The sequence below is a fragment of the Pelodiscus sinensis genome, chromosome 3 (genome assembly GCF_049634645.1).
Source record: "Pelodiscus sinensis isolate JC-2024 chromosome 3, ASM4963464v1, whole genome shotgun sequence".
Classification (NCBI taxonomy): Eukaryota; Metazoa; Chordata; order Testudines; family Trionychidae; genus Pelodiscus; species Pelodiscus sinensis.
In genome coordinates this window covers 136803452-136828115 of record NC_134713.1, presented here as the reverse complement: position 1 = coordinate 136828115, position 24664 = coordinate 136803452, and the positions used below count along the sequence as shown (strand labels likewise).

At 42.1% G+C, this 24664-nt stretch overlaps 1 protein-coding gene across 2 annotated transcripts in view; it reads right to left on the bottom strand.

Annotated features, from left to right (window-relative positions):
* Nucleotides 1-7892: 7892 nt before the first annotated feature.
* FEZ2 (fasciculation and elongation protein zeta 2) overlaps nucleotides 7893-24664 on the bottom strand; it is a 51438-nt gene continuing 34666 nt past the window's right edge. For both annotated transcript variants that reach the window (XM_075924936.1, XM_075924937.1), the window contains 3 exons: nucleotides 18817-18892; nucleotides 14211-14276; nucleotides 7893-9004 (listed from right to left, as the gene is read on the bottom strand). In XM_075924936.1, coding sequence (XP_075781051.1) covers nucleotides 8988-9004; nucleotides 14211-14276; nucleotides 18817-18892 — 159 coding nt within the window. In that variant the 3' untranslated portion in view covers nucleotides 7893-8987. The remainder of the gene's footprint in view (nucleotides 9005-14210; nucleotides 14277-18816; nucleotides 18893-24664) is intronic.

Sequence of the window (24664 nt, the reverse complement as noted above, 5' to 3'; positions counted from 1 at the left end):
TACAAGATATGGACCAGAGAACAAAAAGGATTTCAAATATGTTTACTGGTCTTTATTTTAATTATGGCTAGTCCTCTATTCTAAGGTTTTAATGAGGAATGTTCACTATTTCTTTTTATTATTGCTATTATAAAACATATAGAACTTTATATTCTCTTCTCTAATAGGTTTAAAAACAGATTAAAGCACCTTCTTTTAATACAGGCAGTCCCCGACTTACGCGGATCCGACTTATGTCGGATCCGCACTTACGAACGTGGCTTTTCTCGCCCCGGAGCTCACAGGCGGCGGGTCGCCACCCGTGTCCTCCGGAGCGAGAAAAGCTTCTCCCGGTCTCCCTGGTCTGCTGGGGGGGTACAGAAAAGCCGCTGGACCCCCCCAGCAGACCAGGGACACCCGAGGAAAGCTGCCCAGGCGGCGGGAGTCCCGCTGCCTGGGCGGCTTTGCTCGTTTGCCCCGGAGCAAAGCCGTCCAGGCAGCGGGACTCCCGCCGCCTGGGCGGCTTTGCTCCTGTCCCCCTGGTCTTCTGGGGGGTTCCAGCAAAGCCACTGGACCCCCCCAGCAGACCAGGGACACCCGAGCAAAGCCGCCGCCTGGGCGGCTTTGCTCCCGGGCAAACGGTGAAAGCCGCCCAGGCAGCGGCTTTGCTCTGGTGTCCTTGGTCTGCTGGGGGGGTCCAGCGGCTTTGCTGGACCCCTCCAGCAGAACAGGGAGACAGGAGCAAAGCTGCGGAGCACGCCCGCAGCAGGATAGCCCGAGCACACCCGGGGTGTCCCGCTGCGGGGTGTCCCTGGTATGCAGGGAGACGGGGAGCAAAGCCTTGCAGCATGCCCGCAGCGGGACAGCCCGGGCGCACTTGGGCTGTCCCGCTGTGGGTGTGCTCCGCGGCTTTGCTCTCTGTCTCCCTGGTCTGCAGGGAGACAGGGAGCAAAGCCGCTGAGCATGCCCGCAGCGGGAGAGCCCGGGTGCGCTTGGGCTGTCCTGCTGCGGGCGTGCTCCAAGGCTTTGCTCCTGTCCCCCTGGTCTGCTGGGGGGTGTGTGCAGCTAGTGCCCCCCCCAGCAGACCAGGCTTTTCTTGCCTACCCCTGGGGTAGAGCAGCTGGGGGCTGCCGGGTTGGTCCCGCAGCGCCACTCCGGACCAACCCGGCAGCACCCCAGCTGCTCTGTCCCAGGCGTCCTGATTCAGCCGCTGCTGAAACTGACCAGCGGCTGACTACAGGAAGCCCGAGGCAGAGTTGCTCTGCCCCAGGCTTCCTGGAATCAGCCGCTGATCAGTTTCAGCAGCAGCTAACTTGGGGATGCCTGGGTTTCTTAAGTTGAATCGGTATGTAAGTCAGAACTGGCATCCAGATTCAGCCGCGGTTGAAACTGATCAGTTTCAGCAGCGGCTGACGCCAGTTCCGACTTACATACAGATTCAACTTAAGAACAAACCTACAGTCCCTATCTTGGGACTGCCTGTACATTATAGTTTTATTTGTTGCATGTCATGGTATCTTCAAGTTGTTGTACAATAATGGATACCAAGATTTTTAACCTACTGAGCAGATAAAAAAGAGAATTAGAAATAATGGATTTCTCTGTTATATATACAGATATCTTAGAGGCTGTCTAATAAAAAACTCTTTCCACTGAATAGTGGTGTTCTAGATCAAGTATAGCATTATTTTTCATAGAAAACATTCAGTATACTGTAAAATTCTGTAAGTTTTATAATAGCAGTAATAAAAAGCAGACATTCCTCAGTATACCTTAAGACAGAAGGAATTTGTCTTCACATACAAAATTCACTGAATTTGTAGCAGCAGCACTAGATGATAGGACATTTTCTGTCTTAATTGAAACCGTGCAATTACTAGATACATATTTTGCATTCCCAAGTGAGCTGTGCAATTGCCTTTTGACATTTAGGGATATTGCAGTCTCTGGGAAATCTGATTGTATCTCTGGATTACAAACGGCTAGGTATTATCAAACCATGAGCTTGATTATAATCTCACAACAAGTAAAAAGGAAATAACTCCACTGCAGTAAAACTGGTATGAGATCAGTGGTTTATGTTTTAAAAAACATCTGGACATATTCTTCATAGCTCATTTTAATTTAATAAGAACTTTACATATATGTTAGTCACAATTTTTTGCATCCTGTGTGGTCTTTTCTCTAAAATGACCATTAACCATTTGAAGAAATCTGTATGCATTTTCTGGTGTAAGCATTTTATAGTAAGACTATACTGACATAAAACTTTATTCAGTAAAAAATATTCTAACAGGCAAATACCTAATGGGACCAGATAGAAAAATACTAACAAACATCTTGGAACAAATGGATCATAAATATGAGGAAGACATTAGTACTTAGAGAGAAAAAAAAAACTATAAACACTCACAATGAGACTCATAAAACCATCATATGGAAAAATGTAACAATTAGTCCCCCACTTAACAAGATTTATTAATCAGTGCACCAATTCAGCTAACCGGTAGGTCACCATTGATCAAAAAGCATAAATGAATAGAGGCTGAATGTGAAGAATTTGAACAATGGAACAAGAGATTTTACCATCTTTATGTCTATTAATTTCAGAGTTTTTCTAAGGTTTTTAAAAAGCACCTTCAATTTATATAGGCTCCTTAAGATACAGTAATACAAATAAATCTGTATTTATGTATACAATACCTCTTTCAATTTTATTTTTCAACTAGTGATGAGCTTTGCAGTGACCTGATGATCAACAAATCTGGACTCTAGTGGATCAATGGAGACAAAAATAAAAGTTGGGATGTTACACTAAAAAAGTATTACTTTCAGTCCCTTCCCAACAGAACTAGGGGGTTATTAAACTGCTTCACAGTTGGAATTATAGTTGGAGAGGCAGTCCCCTCAGGTACCCATGACCTATATCATGTAGGTCTTTATAAATTAAAACCAACATCTTAAATTCATCTGGAAATTAATCGGTAGCTAGTGTAGATTGATGATCAACACAGGTGTGAGGTGCACTGTTGCCAAGCACACAAGCTGCCACTCTCTGCACTAGCTGTTAATTTCTAGGAACATTAATAGAGGATGTAGAGATAATCCAATCTCGAGGTGACAAAGGCATGAAGTACTATGGCAACATCATAAAGAAAAGGTCACAACTTCCTGACCTAGTATAGATCATATAAAATATTCTTGGCCACTTCTAGAAACAGCTGAGGATCAAGTAAGATGAACAGCCCTTCAGTAGAAGAGAGCTGATAGTATTGTTGATGTTATTTTGGTGGTTGATCTGGACTGGACCACAAGCACATTTTCTATGCAGATTGAATCTTAACTAATTTGCCCTCCAATTCCAGCCAGCAAATGGGTAATTAGCTATCTTTGGTGAACACTGATTTTTGGTGATTTAATGCCATTTAATTTTTAAGATTTCTTGCTCCCAGATATGCCCCAAATTAACAATGCTTAGCAGGTGCCTATTATAATGAGTTTAAGAAATCCCTGCCAGTACACTGAAATTGACAGCCACTACACTCAGATATCACACCTTCAATTCTCTTGAAATATCCAGGAGCAAGGGAATTCTGTCTCTCTGGAAAAGCACAAGAGATGAATATGCATTCCTTACTGCTTAAAAACTTGCACACCTAAATCTGGTAACTCCGTGTCGCATTCCATATATATCTTGGAACTTTCCAACCCAATTTTAGATAACTTAAGTTTTACCCCAGATATACACAGACTTTCATTGAAACCCATGTAATGTGATTTAAAAAAAAATTCAAACACTGCTTCAAGACCCAACTGCACAGAGAACCTGAAATCTGCAATGTATTTGCTGTTTGGATGCATATTAACCACTTTCAGCTTCAGTTGCTCAGTGTCAGGCTCTTATAGGCAAGGTTTACACAGAATATTTATGTGCAGAATAATTAAAAATTGCAATTCAATCTGGTAGGGCAGAATATTTTTGTTAGGAACTTTTCCACAACTAAGTACATTTTTAGGAGGCTAAGGCTACATAGTGTATTTTGGTGTATTCTTTGTACTTTTTTTTTTGACAAATTTTTTTTCTACAATGTTAAATTCTAAGACCATTATTTCAATTCTTTTTCTAAATCTTTTCCAGTACTTCTCTTCTTTCATGTTTCCCAGCACCCTGCTTTTACCATCTTCTCCCTGACACACTCTTCTTAGCTAACCCTCCCCTATCCTCTTTATCTCTCATTCACCCCAGGAGTGGGGGTAACACAGGGAAAACTTGGCAGCATTTGTTATTTCTACTCATTACATCCAGGGAGAAAGAAGGTCACTCAGGAGATGCCTCTGCTCCTGTCACTCTACATGAAAATTCTCTTCACTTCCCCTCTCGTAGGGCTTGATCCAGCAACAACTGACTTAAGTGATTAAGGATCAGGCACCCAGATCCCAGTGCTGGCTACCCATATTATACTCAGCAAAACAAGACCAGGCGTTGCAATCCCTCAAAATCACTACAGTAAACTTCCGATAATCCGGCACCTTTAGGACCCAGAGGGTGCCGGATTATCAGATATGCCGGACTATCAGAAGCGGGGGCTATGAGGGGTCTGGAGTGGGGTGGGAGGGGATGCCACCCCAGACCCCTCATAGCCTCCCCTTACGATAGTCCGGCTCTGCCCCAGGCGTCCCTGATTCAGCCGCTGCTGGTCAGTTTCAGCAGCAGCTGAATCGGGGATGCCTGCAATAGAGCAGCTGGGGTGCTGCCGGGTTGGTCCCGCAGCGCCGAGGGGCGGCGCTATGGCACCAACCCAGCAGCACTCCAGCTGCTCTTGGGGACGCCTGGGACAGAGCAGCTGGGGTACTGCCCGGTTGGTCCCGTAGCGCTGCCTCTCGGGGCTGCGGGACCAACCCGGCAGCACCCCAGCTGCTCTTGGGGACACCTGGGGCAGAGCAGCTGGAGAGCGGCCGGATTGGTCCCGCAGCGCCGAGGGGTGGCGCTACGAGACCAACCTCGCAGCACCCCAGCTGCTCTGCGCCAGGCATCCGGATTCAGCCTGCTGGTGAAACTGACGCTGCTGGTCAGTTTCAGCAGCGGCTAAATCCCGACTCCTGGGGCAAAGCAGCTGGGGTGCTGCCAGGTTGGTCCCGTAGCGTCGCCCCTTGGCTGAAACAGATCAGCGGCTGAATCGGGGACCCCTGGAGCAGAGCAGCTGGGGTCCTGCCGGGTTGGTCCCGCAGCGCCGTCCTTTGGTGCTGTGGGACCAACCCGGCAGCACTCCAGCTGCTCTACCCCAGGCGTCCCCAAGAGTAGCTGGGGTGCTGCCGGGTTGTTCCTGCAGCCCCGAGGGGCAGCGCTACGAGACCAACCTGGCAGCACCCCAGCTGCTCTGTTCCCAGCTTCCCCGATTCAGCTGCTGGTCAGTTTCAGCAGCAGCTGAATGGGGGAAGCCTGTCCGGCTGCCCCAGCACTTCCGGGTTCCTGATGGTGCCAGACCATCAGGAGTCCCGGAGCATTGGATGCCGGACTAATGGAGTTTTACTGTACTATAATAAACTGTCATGTCAGTTCCCAAATAATTTCACCAAAGTTTCAAGTTGCTACAATAAATAAATACATACATAAAAAAATCAAGATATTAGTTAGAAAGCCTACAATTTAGCTTAAGTGTCCCAAAGAAATGTTAGAAATAAGATACTCTGAAATCATTTACAAAAAGCAAAGTGATAGGTACAGTGGAAAATTTCATAAGCGCCCCCAACCCAAATCCAAATTATTTAAATATATGGAAATAATAATAATTGTACTCTTTACAATGCTACATATTTGCTCAGGGGGAATTTTGCCTGCATTTGAATGTTGATGGTGAATGACATACGGGGAACATACTGAAAGATATACCTGGCACCAATACATGAGATGTCATGTCTTTGAGACTGATGAGGCACTGTGGAACTTGAGTCTGAGCCATGTGTGTATGGTGGGGTCAATATCTACCTCTCTGGTTATGCATGTCTATGTTCTTTGTCCTCTGGTGACCCTCTTTTGGTGGTTCTCCGGTGATTTCTCTAGCCCCGCCTGAGGTTCTATTTTTAAGTAATCTCAGCCCTGGCATGGGGCTGTATCCCCAGAGTTTTCCCCATGGAGACACTACATGTCCGCCCCCAAGGCTCTGTCCTCATCTAGTTCCTGTAGCCAGCCAGGAGCTCCCTCAGTGCTCCCCTGGACTCTGGTGTAAATTGCCCTTAGTTCAGTCCAAGCAGTCAGCCAGGAACCCCTTCCTCCCCCTGGTCTCTGACCCCCACTTAGCTTTTGTTATGCTGCAACACCTTCAGGCAGCTGGGCATGAAATCTTTCTCCTCCAGCTCCTAATAGGACCTCAAGCCAACAACTCTTACCAACTCTCTTTTGCTGCTCTGTTCTGCCACCCCTTTTTATATGGTCCATGCTTCCCATGCTGCTCCTCTAGCCTGCTTAGAGGACCTTGACACTGCTCCTTCCAGGGATGGGTGGGGGGGGGACCTTTGGGTTCAGTTCACCCTCTTGCAATGTAATAACTCATTCTACCAAAACTTACAATTTCCAGTATGACCACCATTTAATTCTGCTGTTTTTGAGAATTTCTTCCTTGAAAATAACAGCATTGTTCTGGAGTTGGTCTTACTACATGCACACGGGAATGCCAACCACTAATGGGCTTTATCCTGTGATGTGCTGACTGTTCTGGCCTTGATCCAATTAAGCCTGTGTAACTTTAAAGAGATATGTAGTCCCATGGCATTCTCTGTCTTATGCTCTTTACTGGATTGGGGCTAGAGCATCAATACCCTGCCTTGTCAGGTATTCATTTTAGGACTAGGCAGCTCCAGGAAGCACTTTTGAGTAGATCTGGCTTGGAGATAAATAATTGTTCTCACCAGTTGGAAGCCACTGATCTGTTTCTATACTGAAATAATGAAACAGGATTCTCTCTTAGTTGAAAACACACATTCAGAAAAAAAAAGTCACAAGGAATCTCATGCTGAAATCACAACATATTAGCAGAGGAAACAATATTTTTCTTTATAGACGAACTGCTAAAGAAAAAGAATAAAAAAAAAAAGTCAAGAATCTCTTTAGAAACTTAACAACTTAAGCAGATCAGAAGCAGAAAGAGCATCTCTCCTGCCCTAGCAGGTTGTCCACTGCTGACAAAGTGGTGTAATGGCCAGAATTCTAAGTTGTGTAAATTCGGGGAACCTCCCCGCCCAACAAAAACAAAAACAAAATAAACCCTAAGACAGGAACAACTGACACATAACACAGAAGCTCAATTATAAAACTGTCACTGTACCTAGATGAAAAGTGCATTACTGAGTGAAAGAGGGTCATGTTCATAATTAATATGTTCTGTTAATCAAGTAGAAGAATTCATATAGTATCTGCTACTAATAAGCAGACTCTAGAAAGTATTATAGGTTGAATCTCTCTAGACTGAATCTCTCTCGCTCTGATCTGGCTACATCCATGGTCCAGCATGATTTTAGTTGCCCCGTAAGGTTTTGTTTACAGCCACCAGTCCTGGCTCTCAATGTTCTGTCCTGTTATTTAGCTCTAATTTACCCCTCAATGTCTTCTAAGAGCCCAGTAAGCAATGGAAATTTTGTAATGCTGCTAGACAATATTGACTTCCATTTTCTGGCAAATTCTCTGGTTCCCCACTGGTCAGGTCCCGAGAGTGCTGGACTACAGAGGTTCAACATGAAATTTATTCTAGAACAGATTCTTCATTACTGAGATTTTAAGATAAAGGAATAGAAGCAAATGCTTGAGAAAAAATGTTTAATTATAAGCTCTTCATGACTGCATCCTCTTATGAATCTGTACAGTGGCTGGCTCTGGGAGCTTCTATAATATAAATATGTAAGAAATAAGGAATCAAAACTAAAAACAGTCACTTTATTTCTTTCAATTGGCTTTTACACACCATTGGACTTACACTGTAAGACTGGCAAAGTTATTTGTGACAGATATTTAATGTGATTTATAAAATATGTTCCCATCAATGACATCGAAGTACAGGTATCATCATCACCATAGACAGGGAGTTACAAGAGACAGATTTATATGATGCCTTATAAATACATGATAACCAAAGTTTCAACATAATATACTTGGAATCTAGGCTGACCATTTCTCAAACATTACATAATGACTTAAAGGGCACTGAGTGTACATAGTGCAGCCTATAAAGCATTATCCTAGGACCAAATATTTAATATGAGTATTAAAATGATAGCAGTAATGACGGAACATATCAGGTCTCAATGGCCATTATTAAAAATTGAACCAACAGCAAAAATAAGAGTGGTCAGTGATCTAATTTGTAGATGTTTATATAAATTAGGTAGCAGGTAAAGGGAACAAATAGTCTCTTTCTTCCTCCTGAAAAGCTTCAGAACATTTGTTTAATGTATGATTATTGTTTTATTCTAAGCTACTGCTTTTTTTTAAGAGTTCAATGCCAGTTTATATTCTCACAGTTTATACTCTCACTGTTTTGGAGTGTCTACTGAAGAACTTCTATGGAATTCTTCTTTGCAGACTTGGCAATAATCCCTTTTGCATGTCTGATGCAAGAACAGAGATTTTGTTGTTTTTTTTAACTGCAGGTTAGTTAAAATTATAGGCTTATTTTATTTACAGTATTTAAAGTTAAGTTTTCCTTCCCCAACAATGAAATATATGGGAGGGATTACTACATGCTACAAAATAGATTTTAAAAGCCAAACCAAAGCTTGTGAGGAAAATAGTTTGTTCTATGCTCAAGTACACTGCATTATCAAATGAAAAGTGCATAAGTTCTATCATCATACCCAAAGGACCTACTGTATGATCCAAAAATCCAAGCAGACATGGAAAGTAAATACATATAGGTTTGGATATAGCGTCAAATGAAAAGAAAATATTATGAATTCTCTCTGGAAAGCTTCGTGTCACAGGAAGGAGCATGGTTACATCTGAAGTAAAGCAACACTTCTCATGTTGGACACAGAACTGCAAAAGAACCACAAATATACAGGCATAAATCTCATTGAACACAATGTGCACTGCATACACACATTAAAGAGTATAGTTAACAAACATGAAGAATGCTTAGTTCTAAACTCTAAAAGCAGTGAATAAAATCTAGAATTGAAACTGATAATTAAATTGAAACCCACTTCCCAAAAGAAAACTTTATGACAAAAAATGCTACCACTAATATTACACAGAAATGAGTTAACTGAAGATCATGTCTTCAATAATGGAATTTTTACATTTTACAAGTTTTCTACCTTGAAGAATTAAGTATAATTTCATAGAACATTCAAGAAAAGTAGAAGTGCTAACATGTAGTGAAATATTAAAATACGTATGGAAAATTTCAAATGGCAATTTTAAATTCTAAGCTTTTTATATGTACCCTGTGGATCATATAAAGTAGGAAGACAAGACATGTCCCTTCACGGGTTACTCATTCCTGTTTCACATTTGAAAGACACAAACCTCAGAGCAATCCAGCTTTCAAACCAATGCTAGCACAACACAAAAAAGCAAATAAAGAAGTCAGGTGTAACAAAGAAACACAAAAACTTTAGATAATAAAGACAAGAAAATTATCAGACACAATTTTCACAATTTAAAAATAAAACCCTGATGGTTACATTTTTGCCTTTTAATTTAAAAGAAAAAATAAAATTCCAGCCTTTATAGATAACTTGAAAGATCAGGAGTAGAATAAAAGAAGCAAGCTCAAAGATGAGAAACCATACCACTTCCACAATCTAAACTATCAGGAGCCAGGAGGGGAGAATAATTAAAACTATTTAATTTGGCAGAAAGACATGGTGGTACATACATGTAGCAATATTTCCCTGGAACTGCCTTAATTCATAACTATTATTTTTTCATGTATAGGCAATGAGACAAGAATACTTAGATTAGTTAGAAGTTTAAAACCAGTCAGTTTGTTATTGTAAGAATGTATTATTTTAAAAGCACCTTAGGCTATGTCTAGACTACAGAGTTTTTTTTAAAAAAGTGACCTTTTTTCGAAAAACTTCGTCTGCATCTAGACTGCTGTCGTGTTCTTTCGAAATTAAATTGAAAGAACGTGGCGGGTTTTTTGACAGTGGTAAACTTGCTTTTACAAGGAAGAACGCCTTTTTTCGAGACAGCTCTTTTGAAAAAAGGCGTTCTTGAATGCAAACAGAGCTTTTTCGAAAGAGAGCATGCAGATTGCTTGGGTGCTCTCTTTCAAAAAAGCAGATCGCTTTTTCAAAAGTCTTCTGGCTGTCTGGACGATCTCTTTCGAAAGAGACTTGTAGTCTAGATGTACCCTTAATCTGGTTAAGCATTCATATGGACTTAAGTAACTTTTAAAACAGAAAAGTAGTATCTAAAATTATAAATGTCCTTGTGTCAAGAATAAGGAAATCTAACTGGCTTTCACAGATGTGTTTATTATAACGGTAATATGTAATGTATGTAACCAACCTATTGTAAAGTATTGTTAAGGCTGGAGATTTAACTTAAGGCAAAAGATTCAAGCTATAGATATCTATTTAGGTTTTTACATATGGCCATGAGCAAATTTATCTTTGATCCTTTGCACTAATGTATTTCAACAAGGCCTACATATAACTATGCCACACAATAAAAAAAATACTATATACTATATTCTCCATTCTCAATTACAAAAATGTTTTAGTCCTTTGTGTATAATGATGTAATATTTACTGAATAACATCACATTATGAGATCATGCAATGAGATTACTGTATTGTAAAGCACACTGTATACGCAAGTTGGCAGAGTGAAGGCTGCTGTGAGAATATTAAAAGGGATAGGATTAACTTAATCATATTTAGCTGAACATTTTCTGCCTACTATTATTGCAAGTAACACCTAAGAATACACTAGAAAGGATTACAGAAAATACATTAATCTCTGTTTTGCAGTTGCACATTGTGCTATGAAATGCACAAACCAACTAGTTATTTTCATTATTTCTAGTGTTGGCCTTTTGCATGATAATAGGAGACATTTTTTTAAAAAAAAGAGAAGTATCATTGTAAAATCACAATACAGGCAGTCCCCGGGTTACATACAAGATAGGGTTTGTTCTTAAGTTGAATTTGTATGTAAGTCGGAACTGGCATCAGCCGCTGCTGAAACTGATCAGTTTCAACTGCGGCTGAATCTGGACGCCAGTTCTGACTTACATACAGATTCAACTTAAGAAACCCAGGCGTCCCCAAGTCAGCTGCTGCTGAAACTGATCAGCGGCTGATTCCAGGAAACCTGGGGCAGAGCAACTCTGCCTCGGGCTTCCTGTAGTCAGCCGCTGGTCAGTTTCAGCAGCAGCTGACTTGGGGACGCCTGGGGCAGAGCAGCTGGGGTGCTGCTGGGTTGCTCCAGTAGCGCGGCTCCTCGGCGCTACTGGAGCAACCCAGCAGCACCCCAGCTGCTCTGCCCCAGGCGTCCTGATTCAGCCGCTGCTGAAACTGACAAGCAGTGGCTGAATCAGGACACCTGGGGCAGAGCAGCTGGGGTGCTGCCGGGTTGGTCCGGAGCGGCGCTGCGGGACCAACCCGGCAGCCCCCAGCTGCTCTACCCAAGGGGTAGGCAAGAAAAGCCTGGTCTGCTGAGGGGGGGCACTAGCTGAACCCCCCCCCCCAGCAAACCAGGGAGACGCAGAGCAAAGCCACAGAGCACGCGGGCAGCAGGACAGTCCAGGCGTGCCGCGGCTGTCCCACTGCTGGCGTGCTCCGAGGCTTTGCTCCCCATCTCCCTGGTCTGCTGGTCAGACCAGGGAGACGGGGAGCAAAGCCTTGGAGCACACCCGCAGCGGGACAGCCCAGGCACGCTTGGGCTGTCCCCCTGCGGGCGTGCTCCGCGGCTTTGCTCCCCGTCTCCCTGGTCTGCAGGGAGACGGGGAGCAAAGCCTTGGAGCACGCCCGCAGCGGGACAGCCCAGGCGCGCCGCAGCTGTCCCACTGCGGGCGTGCTCCGAGGCTTTGCTCTCCATCTCTCTGGTCTGCTGGTCGGGAGACGGGGAGCAAAGTCTTGGAGCACGCCCGCAGGGGGACAGCTCAAGCGCGCCCGGGCTGTCCCGCTGCGGGCGTGCTCCAAGGCTTTGCTCCCCATCTCCTTGCAGACCAGGGAGATGGGGAGCAGCTTTTCTCGCCCCGGAGGACGGGGGCGGTGGACCGCGGCGCATCTGGGCATCCCGCCGCTCCCGTCCTCCGGGGCGAGAAAAGCCCCGTTCGTAACTGCGGATCTGACATAAGTCGGATCCGCGTAACTCGGGGACTGCCTGTACTTGGTAGATTAATTGTGGAGAAGATATAGCACCAGAAAATACTTTTAACTTATTATTTGAAATTGCCAATTTCAAACTGATGACATCACTTTCTTTAATTGAATTTTTAAAAATCTTGATCTTGATTCATTAATATAGATTTTTCCTGCCACTAAATGCATCCCTCTCCTTCAGATCACTATCATCTTACACTTCTGCTTCCTCCATCCTGGTTTGAGATTGAAAGAGAATGTATGGTTTAGCAGAACAATGTGTAATCCGCTAATCCCCCTTATTGTTCAATGATAGCAGAGGTGTTAACTATTTTTGCTAAATCATCTATTTTACCTTGGATTTAGCTGTGACATTCTGTGTGTGTCTGCACTGCAATTAAACAACCCTGCTTGGCCTGTGTCAGCTCACTTGGATTTCCAGGGCTTGAGCTAAAGGCCTGTTTAACTGCAGACAGATGTGCAGGCTCAGGCTTGCTGCCCAAGATCTGAAATTCTCCCACCACACAGAAGTCTGAGGCCGGACTTCTACACCAGAAGCAAACAGCCTTTTAGTGTGAGCCCTATAAGCCTGAGTCATATGGCATGAACCAGCTGCATGTATCTACTGCAGTGTTAGTACTCTCCAAAATTACCTTTCCCAGACCTGAAGATGAGTTGTGTAAGTATGAAAGCTTGTCTCTTTCACCAACAGAAAATGTTCCAATAGAATACATTACCTCACCCACCTTGTCTCTCAATCAAATTCAAAAGATTTAAACACATCTGGAATGCAGGCTAGGCAATATCTGATTGAAATTCATATTAATATTTCCATTCTAGATCTAAAAAATACCTTGAAATTCAGGAATGAAGTTGAAATTCTTATACAAGAATGGTTAATGAGAGCAGTAAATGGCTCAGAGGCACTGCAACATCAAAGCTTGCCTAAATAGATTGTTTAAAAAGATCTAATCCTCCATTAATAATCCTTTGAAAGAACTGTCTATATGCCAGATAACCGACTAACGTCTGAGAACATTCTGGATATGTTTATACTACACTTGGAGGTGTGACTGCAGTCCATGATACAGATCTAGCCAAGACAGCGTGAATATCAACAGCAGTGAAGCCATGGCTGCATGGGCTGCAACACAGGCTAGCCACCCAAGTACACAGACACATTCCCTGGGAGAACTGTACTCATTTGGCTAGTCCATTCTGTTCACTATTGGTGCTACATAGAAATGTCCATTAATTACAATTAAGTCACACAATTCATTCAAAAATGTAATTGTGATTAATCACACTGTTAAACAATAAAACACCAACTGAAATTTACTAAATACTAGAGGATTTATCCAGTGTTACTCAGGTCCTTAACTCAAATAATTTTTTTTCTTCATTTAAATCATTGTTCTGGGGTCAGAAGACAGGACACTGGTCTAAATGGACCACTGCTCTGACCCAGTATGATTGTTTTTATATTTAAGAGTGACCAGAAGGAAAATTTCAAATTTATACAAGATTACAAACCCTGTATAAACAATGTACATTATTTCCACAGATTATTTAAGTAGTTTATTGTTTCAGAAATATCTGTCTAATAAATACATTTTGAACTACATGTATGTTACTTTGTAAACTAGCCCTTAAATTATTTCGTTTTGATACTATAATGTCCTATGGTGTTCTTTGTAATGTGCTTTACACCATCACAAAAGAAATTACCATCACAATGTTTTATTCATGATGTGACATGCTTGGGGGCCTCAAGGCACATAAAATGAAAGCATAGTTTGAATAGAAGGCAATACAGACCTATTAATTCATGAATGCCTCAAGAACAGTGTTATCACATCATATATTTCATATGCGTCATATTAAAAGATCCCAGCTACCGGATGCATATTAACAGGCATACTCACCCTTTAAAATGTAGTCTGTTAATAAGCTTGGCACTTTCTCACTGTCCTCTTTCATAGCATGAAGGACTGAAAAGTATGAGATGGGAAGGGTGGAAGAGTAAAAGCAACAACTGAGATTGTTAGTCTTAAAGATATCCCTATTGAAAAACCACACTGAAGATACTTTAGCTACTTATGTATAATTCAAACTCGAATCAATAGTGTATGCATAGAATTACTCAAAAAGGACCATTTTTTTTTTCAAAAAAATCACTCTGAATTTTTTCTGTAATGACATAGGTGTTTTTGTTTCTCATGTATTTCAGAGCACTTTTATTATAAAAATCAATATAAACAGTAAATAAAACAAAAGAACATGGTATCAATGTTTCTTATTCCACTTAGCAGCTCTCAATATTGTTTTGGAGTTTTAAACCTAGATCTGTACAATGAGGAAAGATTTCTAACAGGATACTGAAATTATGAATTCTTTAATGTTTCAGTATTTTTTCATATTTTCCCCCCTAACACTGTGTTTTAACAGGCTAAATTTGCCTTCAGTTGTGAAGCTACAGAAGTTCTGTAAGAGTCACCAGGTTATGTATTATTTCATCTTTAGATAAGGCTACAAACAATAATTGTGCCATCATCTTTCCTCATCTACTGGGGAAGAATCTGTGACTGCAGTCACAGCCATCAAGCATTTGGGAAATGAGGTGGAAGAACATACCAACATTCATACAAAGTGGTGATTTTCCTTTCTGACAGTCTTCAGTCATGAAAAATTCCTTGTAAGGGCACAGACTAAAACTGAACTATAGTAGTTGCTAATTTCATTAGGATTGCAGCAATCAGGAAAAAAAGAGATGTGTCCATCAACTGGTTTTTCCACTCGTCTCCATTCAAACAGTGATAATGCAGAAGAATATCAGAATCCTTTCTACTGAAACATTGTATGTAAAATTCACGGATGAAAATGTGTATTTGAAAACAATGACTGTGCAGCAATGGCCCAGGGAAGATATCCAAAACCTGACTGTGTATGGAACTGACTTTGACAAAATACAGTTTTACTAATAATGCCATTTATAAGACAAATTTTATAAATAAGTATGGACAATTCTGAGACAAGTTTTCTGCAGAGGATAAACATTCAGATTTGCATATGGACAAGATATGAAGTTGGAATAAAGAATCTGTAATTGTTGTGAATTCTCCTCTTACCTAAAAAAGGCAAGTTGACAAAACATTTAGTAAAGACTAAGATTAAGCCACAAGATCTTGATCTAAAGAAGGTGTGAACAGTATTGAAAGACTGATGAGTATCCATGTAAGAATCATACTACAGTTGTGGGTAAAAGGTAGAAAGAGGAAAAGGAGGATGAAAGTAAGTAAAAAAGTGTCTACAACTTCAAAGATAAGGGGGAAATTTCCAATGACACAAACTGCAGTTAATATCAATGGCAATTAGGTGCATGACATTTGAAAAATGTCCTGTTTACTACCAAACCCATCAACTTTTCCTATGGGGTTTGTGTGTTTAAGCGTAATATATATCATACTTTAATTTCTTATATTTAATATGCTGACCTTTTCTTTGTAATATATAAAAAACCCACCAGCTTCATAACCTTTTATATGGCAAAGCCTGACGTAGCAGAATCTTTACCAAAATTGAGATATTTTAATTCATTGTTTTTAAAATGAGGTATAGGTTGAAACTCTCTTAACTGGGACTCTCTCATCCAGCAACATCCGTGGTCTGGAAGGACCAAAAATGTTCCAGTGGAGAGCTAGCGCTGGGAACCCTGCAGGCTGGCAGAGCAGCAGGAGCCCAGCACACAGAAGGGGGGCTTTCCAGGAGGGCAGTGGGAGCCCAGCATGTCCAGAAGCAGCAGGGCTGCTGGGCACTGCAGCTGGAGCCTGAAGCATAGAAGCGGTAGGGCTGCTGGGTGCTGCAACAGGAGCCAGGCGCTCACAGAGGTGGTGGGACTGCCCAGGAAGGCAACGTGAGCTGAAAGGGCAGTATGGGCCAGCAAGAGGGGGAAGCATTGGGGCCAGAAATGACCTCCCCTGATCTGGCAAAATCATCCGGGATCGGACAGGTCCCAAAGGTGCCAGACCAGAGAGGTCCAACTTGTAATTAAATACTGGAGTTGAAAATATTCACTTAAAAGTTAAATACTCTGATAGATTCATTTCAGTTGTTTTAGCTAGACCCTTAGCAATATTAGAAAGCTAAACATTATTGTGAAGATTCCATATTTAGTTTAGTAATACTGAAAGTCAACTCTTATATAAGAACTATTTCAGCAATCAGGATTTCACTTTAGTTCTGTTACAATCAATGGTAGTTATTATAAGGAAGAACTTCTGGAATGTGAAAGAAATCCATACCTACAGGGATTTAATTTATAAAGACTGAATGAGCACTGCAGTAAAAATGGTTCAGAAAACATCCAAGAGGATGCTACATTTATTTCTGAAAAATGTTTCAGATCTCTTGGAAACATTCACATGGTTCAAGGAATGCAAAATGCTTTCTCATTCCAGTTATGCAAAAATTTCATTCTATATAAGATAGCTAACAGTGTTAACTGTCTATAATTAGTGAAAAGTGAATTTTAAAAAATTCTTGAAAAGAATTGAAAAGAAAATAGCTCTCAAAATCTGGACAACTACCACAAGCCACAGTAGACTAAACAATCTACTGGCAAAGGATCCAATTTAGTTAACTTGCCAACTGTAGAACTTTTTTGCAAGCATTTAGAGTCAGAGCCAAAAGAGATCAAACTATTAATGAGAAGATTCCACTTTCACATTCAATGCTTGTTTTATGTTTTGAAATAGGCAGCTAAAACACAGAATACGGAAAAGATATTTCTATTGTTGATCTCTGGAACAGTGAAACTTTATAGGAAAAACCTCTGTTAACTGCTCTGGCTTACTTATATTGTCTGTTGCTCCATACTCGACTAGTGAATGGTGAGATGTATATCCCTCTGTAAGTGTTCTCAACACACACAAGAGGAATGAAAGAATCAGAAATACAGCATGTAGCGAGTAGCAGCATTTAATAAGGTCCGGAATGCTCATGTGAGAATCTGAATATCATATGACCAATGTTCCCACTAATTTTTCCCATATATGTGTGGAATCAATTTTGTTATGTGTACCAATATAGAGGTGATGTGTGGCAGGGCTGGGCCAAAGAGTTTGGCATGTGGGAGAAAGCCCAGGGCTGGGGCAGAGGATTGGGGTGAGAGGGGTTGAGTGCTCTGGATGGGGATGTGGCCTCTGGGGGGGGGAGTGGGGGGGCAGGATGAATTTGGGATGCAGATTGCCCCAGGGCTTTGGCAGGGAGAGAGGACTCCTGCCCCTCCCCTGCAAACAGCACCTGGGCTGAGAAGAGAGATCTCTCTCCTTGCTGCAGCAGATCCGGGTCTGGGGGGAGAGGCATTTCTCCCTGTCACAGCCACACAGCTTAGAGGGAACTTAGCATGTGACTATTCAAGAATACTTTTTTTATGTTGAAACTAGCACCCCCTGCTTGCTACGCTCACCAACCCCCCCCCCGGTCACTTTTGCTTCGCTGAGAAAGCCTGTTGATGCTGACAAAATATCAATAATCAAAACCAACTTAACATAACAAAACAAAATAATAAACAAAAAAACCAACAATAACAAACATCCATCCAAAAACAACCTGGCCACTGCAGCGACACCTGAACCTGACCACCCATCCCATGCCTGATCCCTGCAGCGCACCCCTGCCTGCTGTGCCCCAACAACCTCTCCTTGTGCCTGGCCCCTGCAGCGCCCCTCTCACCTGCTGCACCCCACCAGCCCCTCCCCAGCCCAAGCAGTATCTCCCACCCAGTGCATCTTTCCCTCCATGTACCCACCTAGTCCCTGGAAAACACCCGGACCACTGCACCGACAACCTCTCCCTATGCCCATTCCATTCAGTGCCAGTGCCACCCCCACCTCCAACCCTACTATCTGAGTTCATTCTAGAGACATAAAAACCAAAAGACAAAACAAGAACCACTCAACATTTATTATGGCTTAAAAATAGTAATATGATTTGGGGAAGAGAGGGGATCTTTCTCATGATTTTTTAACACTTCGGCTGTGTCTATACTGGCATGAATTTCCGGAAATGCTTAAAACGGAATACTATTCCGTTTTCAGTTTTTCCGGAAAAGGAGCGTCTACATTGGCAGGCTGCTTTTCCGGAAAAGCCCTTTTTCCGGAAAAGTGTCTGTGGCCAATGTAGACGTGCTTTTCCGGAAAAGAGCCCCGATCGCCATTTTCGCGATCGGGGCTTTTTTCCGGAAAAGACTACTGAACTGTCTACACTGGCCCTTTTCCGGAACAGTGTTCCGGAATAAGGACTTATGCCCGAGCGGGAGCAGAATAGTTTTTCCGGAATAGCAGCTGAGTTTGTACAGGAGAGCATCGTTGCTTTTCCGGAAATTCAAGGGCCAGTGTAGACAGCTCGCAGCTTATTCCGGAAAAGCGGCTGATTTTCCGGAATAAGTGGCGCAGTGTAGACACAGCCTTCTGGTTTGGCAATACTAGGAATGGGACATAAGATCAGCAGGAGAATTTTAAATATGCTTACTTTTAGTTAATGTTTGAAGATCTTCAACACAGGGGGGTCCACTTTTCTTCTCATAAGGAATGACTGTTGTTAAGTACTGTTAAATAAAAAGATAATTATTTAGTAACCATTTCATTTATAACTTATCCTGCTTGAACTACAAAAATCTTATTTTGTAGAATTACAAAATATTTAATAAGATCAGATAATTTGCAAGAAACAAATTTCTATGCCGAATGTTGTAATTCCACCTATAACACAAAAATCATTTTTTTGTTTAATCATAAATTACATAAAACACACAAACGTGAAGATGTATTAACAAACATTTTAAGAAAAAAAGTGTGTATCATTTAACATTCCTTACTCTAACAAGTTCCTTGTATCCCTTGTCATAGATGCTACTGAGAGTCTCTTCCTGGCCACACACTAAAACTATTGTGATGAGAATTGAAGCCTTTGTGCCCCAGGATGAATCACAAGTGAATGGAAAGTCACAGAGGTCTTGTCTTCACTACAAAATTATATTGACCTATGTTAGGTTGATGTGCAGCCTCTGCAATAATTACTGCATTTTCATGACCACACTACCTTCCTTCTGCCAGTGGTGGATGTCCTCAACACTTGCACCAACTGAAGTGGGATAGTGGGGCGGGCTATTAGCCTATGTTGTCATCCCTGTGCCAGGATAACAGATGGGCTGTGTCTAGTGTGGCAAGTTTTTCCGCAAAATCATGTGATTTTGCGGAAAAACTTGCCAGCTGTCTACACTGGCTGCTTGAATTTCCGGAAAAGCACTAACGATCTCATGTAAGATCGTCAGTGCTTTTCCAGAAATACTATGCTGTTCCCATTTGGGCAAAAGTCTTTTTCAGAAAGACTTTTGCGCAAAAGGGCCAGTGTAAACAGCACAGTAGTGTTTTCTGCAAAAAAGCCCCGATTGCGAAAATGGCATCCTGCCAATCTAGACGTGCTTTTCCGAAAATGCTTTTAACGGAAAAGTTTTCCGTTAAAAGCATTTTCGGAAAATCATGCCAGTGTAGACGTAGCCATGGAGTCCTGCCACACTTGGCTGTCCTTGGTGCAGGGGTGGGAGGAGCTTCAGCTCTCCAGCTGTGAGTACCACATGAGGCTGACAATCAACAGGTGATATAAGTAACACAGAGTCCATATGGGCACTGTGTCATCCTAACTATATTGATCTAAGTACTACACCTCTTGCAGAGGTAGAGTTAGTAGGTCAGTGTAGTAGGCAACTTACACCGCAGGAGCGATGCTGTACTGTAAATACTTACAGAGTTAGCTTGATATGGGCTGCTTTACGTTGACCTAACTCTGTAGTGTAGACCAGGCCTGATATATTCCAGCTCTCAAGCTGAGAATTTTCATACTGTGAATTAACATGAGTTACCATGAACTGAAAGAACAAAAAAACGGGGAGGGAGAGGAAAAGCTGTTGTGGGTACACAGAAACTGTTCAAAGGTAGTAAGCAACTTGTATTAAAACGGGATTTGAAAGATTTCAGTTTTGAAAGCTAAAAATGTAAATGAACATCTAGAGTTGTGTATGTGTGTGTGCTACAATATACACAAGCATCATGTCATCAATACTTTTAAGACTCAAAGTGCACAGCAACTTTAAACTCTTTCAGGTAACTAAAGCTTTTAAAAAAAATCCTTGGAGCAGACGTATTTCATGTTTGTGTTGAGATCTGAATGTTTGCAGAACTTTTGAAAATCCGAATGTTAAACAAAGTATAAAAGAAAACTGAAGATGGGACATGCACTAAATGTGCCTTTCAGGTTGTCTGTGTAAAAATAAAAAGCACTTGAAAAATCTTCAGGCTTGCATGTGCTATACCGTGTGGAATCTTAAAACAGCCACTGGATTTTTCTTAACAAGTGTTTAACTATGAAATGTACAGAATTCCAAGGAATTGTAGAGATCAAAGAGCATTCACTGCCTCAAGGTCTGGAAGTGATCCTTCTTTTAGGCGATGTCCCCACACACAAACTCATACTTGCATATAATACACTAGGTGCAAACTAAGATAACCTGCATCCTCTGACACCAGGCACTTCTAACTATTAGAACAACACAGGGGAATGTTCTAATTAAAGACATACTGTCACTTTAGTATAAGTAAACATGTTTATGTTACTAACACTTCAGATTATTAAAACTAGAAAAACATCTCTATGCAGTCTAGTGTTTTTCATTGCATACTAGATCCCCTTCCTCAACGCTGGCAGCAGCAATTTACTTGGGAATTTTGGTGCCACTCTCTTACTAGAACAGTTCAATATTGTCTTAGAAGGGTAGCTGTGTTAGACTGTAACCTTTAAAAACAATGACGAGTCCTGTGGCACCTTAGCTCTAGTCTCCAGTAGAAAGTTATTTTGAGATAACAAGCAGAGCATTCACATAACCAAGGCCATTATTTTGAAATAAGAGACTGGTTATTTCAAAATAACAACTCCTACATTCCACTAGTAATAATGATTATTTCAAAATAGTGTTTGTGGATGCTCCACTGATGCTATTTTGAAATAACTATTTCCCAGAGTCATTCAAAGTAATTACTCCTCAGTGCTTCCTGGGGCTCTAAGTCGAGGTAGCACATCGACATTAAGAGAGCTTGTCTCAGACTTATTTTGAGGCTTTCCTGTAGTGTGGCCACATTATTTCAAAATCATTCTTTTGGGTGTGATTATTTTGTAATAAGTTATTTCAAAATAATTTCCTAGTATAGACATGCCCTATGAGACTAACAAAAACAATATATAGTGTCATGAACTATTGTGGGCAAAACCCACTTCTTCAGAGGAGTTTGAAGAACTTCTCTGAAGTAGTGGGTTTTGCCCATGAAAGCTCATGATACTATATATTAGTTTTGTTAGTCTCTGCAACTAGTTGTTTTAACTCCTGCCACATTTAGGTTGGAATATGCTGCACGGGCTCCACCCATCCTCTTGTTTCCTCCAAACTTTCTGTAGATATCAAATTCTTTAGGACAATTTTTTAAAAGGTATTCAGATGTCTAATTTGCATTTCAGTGGGAATTAGGTGCTTAAATATCTTTTAGAATCTGGACCTTTATCTTTAATCCCCCCCGCCCCCCTCCCCCCCCACAATTTAGTCATATGTGCACTATTCAGTGGAGGTAAGCATATGGCACTTTGTAAACAATCTCAATCACTCGATCAATTTTTTATTTGTTTCCAGTAAGATCCAACAGGTAAATATTGTCTGTAATGAAGACTGTTATTTGTAGAACATATTCAAAGCTCAAAATCTTGATTACACTGTAAAGTCTCTGCATTCTTAAAGAGTAAAATAAATCTTTCAACTCACCAAAATGTGGAAAACTTTCTTTAAAGTTTATAAACTTTTATAACCCATTTACAAACTAGGGATACAACCCTTGTTAGAATTAATTATTTCACTTCTCTATCTCTGGCCACCATTTTTTGTTCAGCAAAATGCATGATCAGGACTTTTTGCTTTCATATTTTCCTGCACATCTGTCTTAATTTTCTTGGGATCTTGAAGGACAATCTGTTTTAAGATTGTAGTTTAAAAATTCAGATTAGATTCTCTATATTGTTGGGGAGAGGGTGACAAGTTGTGACAAGGAAAAATTGCTGCACAATGGCTGATAGATATGCTCATATGATATGCCTGCTGCTCTTTATGCTGGAGAAAGCCATTTCACAGCACAGGAAGCAACAATTGTAATTTATGGCACTTCTACATATGAATGTCTGATAATCTTGAGATGTCAGCTGAGGACCACTGTCTTACTTAAACTTCTGGACTTCAAGAAAAAATTGCCAGGATTTTCATGATTTTTTTTGAGATGACTGCATCTGAAGTGGAGATGGGGAGATAGCAGGGAGTGTTGTCTGGTTTGCTAAGGTATATTGCTTTTGGGGGTGGAGACACAAACGCTTCTTCAAAAACAGAGTGGGACAACCTTGTGATGTTGATTCATCCTCCAGAACCCCAAAGAGCTGGGGATTTGATAAAGGGCAAGTTGGGCAGGAGAAACCACTTTTTCCCAAACCAGACAGAGCAGCACTCACCCTTCCATCCTTGGGAGTGGCAAAATACCAGGACCTTTCGGGGCTAAGGATGCTAAGAGGCAGGTAATTGGCTAATTGTGTAGTTTAAAAATTTAATAGAATTTTTATCAACTACACGATTAATCGATAAGGAGCCACCCCCGCTGCGGTGCTGCAATTTTAATGTAGTAGGAGCTGGGCGTGCGTGCAGGCAGGCAGGCCTGACTGAATTACATCCAGTGTCTCCTGTCCTTCTGGTATAGCTGGATAATGATCCAACATGTTTCTTATCACCTTCAGGGCCCTGGTATTTAATAGGGATGTCAATGTGTAGTCAACTACACAATTAACTGATAAGCCTAGGCTTACTGGTTAATCTTATCGACTACACTCATTCCCCCTCCTGAAGCCAGCTCCCCAGAGGCATCAGTTCCCACCCCCTCTCCATGACAGCCTCCCCTTCTCCCCACCCCCACACTGCTGCCTGCCCCTCAATGCTGGTACCTCTATCAGAGGCAGCAGTGTGGGGGTGGGGAGAAGGGGAGGCTGTCATGGAGGAGCTTCTGTCTGTGGCTAGGGATTTAAGGGAGTAGCTACTACCCAATAAGCATATGCGAGTCAACTACTTGCTTTCCTGCCCCTTGTTGCCTCTGTGTCAGAGGCAGCAAGGGGGGTAGGGGAAGCAGGAATTGGTGCTGCAGGGAGCCGGTTTAAAAGACAGTGCCCCCCAGTACTATCTCCGTGGTGTGGGAGGGCAGAGGAGGGGGAGGGGAGAAATGAGGGTGAGATAGAGCTGCAGCATCCTTGAACCAGCACAAGCTGACACTGCTTAGTCCCAGCTCAGGGTTAGCTCCTAGGGTCGGCATGAGCCAGGACTAAGCTCAGCATTTTAAAAGTAGTAAAACAGAGCCACAGCAGGGCTAGCGCCTGTGGCTGGCATAAGCCGGAACGGCTTAGTCCTGGCTCATGCTGCCCCCGGGGGCTAAGCCTGCTGCGGCTCTTCAGTTTAAATGAGGAATTACAGAGCCACAGAGGGGGTTGCGAGCGACTCCCCCTTATCGATTAATCAAGTAGTTGATAAAAATTCCATGAACTACTCGATTAGCTTATTAACCTCAATTTAATATCCCTATATGCTGCTGTCTGCAGCAAACCTAGGCCCGAGGCTGCTCTGTGAGATGCTGGCACAGCCTCTGTCCACAGCGCATGCAGGCCCCTTGCAGACATGGTTTGCTGCCACCCCATGCTGGTGCCTCCATATTAAAGGCAGCTGTGCGGGGCAGCAGCAGGGAGCCAGTCTGCAAAGGGAGCAGGTTTTTAAACTGGCTCCCCTTGCAGACCTGCTCCCGCCTGACAGCCTGCACTGTTGCCTCTGATATAAAGGTACCAGTGCAGGTGGCAGGGGGCTCCCCAGGAATGGGGCCAAGAGTGCACTGGCTACCAGCCCCACCCCCAGGGACTACTGAAAAATTGTGCAATTGCTAAGTGCTGATGCAGTTATATGATTATTAAATTAATTGATATCTAACACCCCTAGTATTTAAAAATTATTCTCCTCCATCTCTGCAAATAAGACAAGAAGCAATGGGCTCAAATTGAAGCAAAGGAGATTTGGTGGGACATGAGGAAAAACTTCCTGTCAGGGTGGTTAAACACTGGAATAAATTGCCTAGGAAGGTTGTGAAATCTCCATCATTGGAAAATTTTAAGAGCAGGTTAGACAAACATCTGCCATGAATACAGGGTACTGGGTTTGAAGACCCCTGGAATGAACCTCAAGTTCTAGTATTCTATGATTCCATGT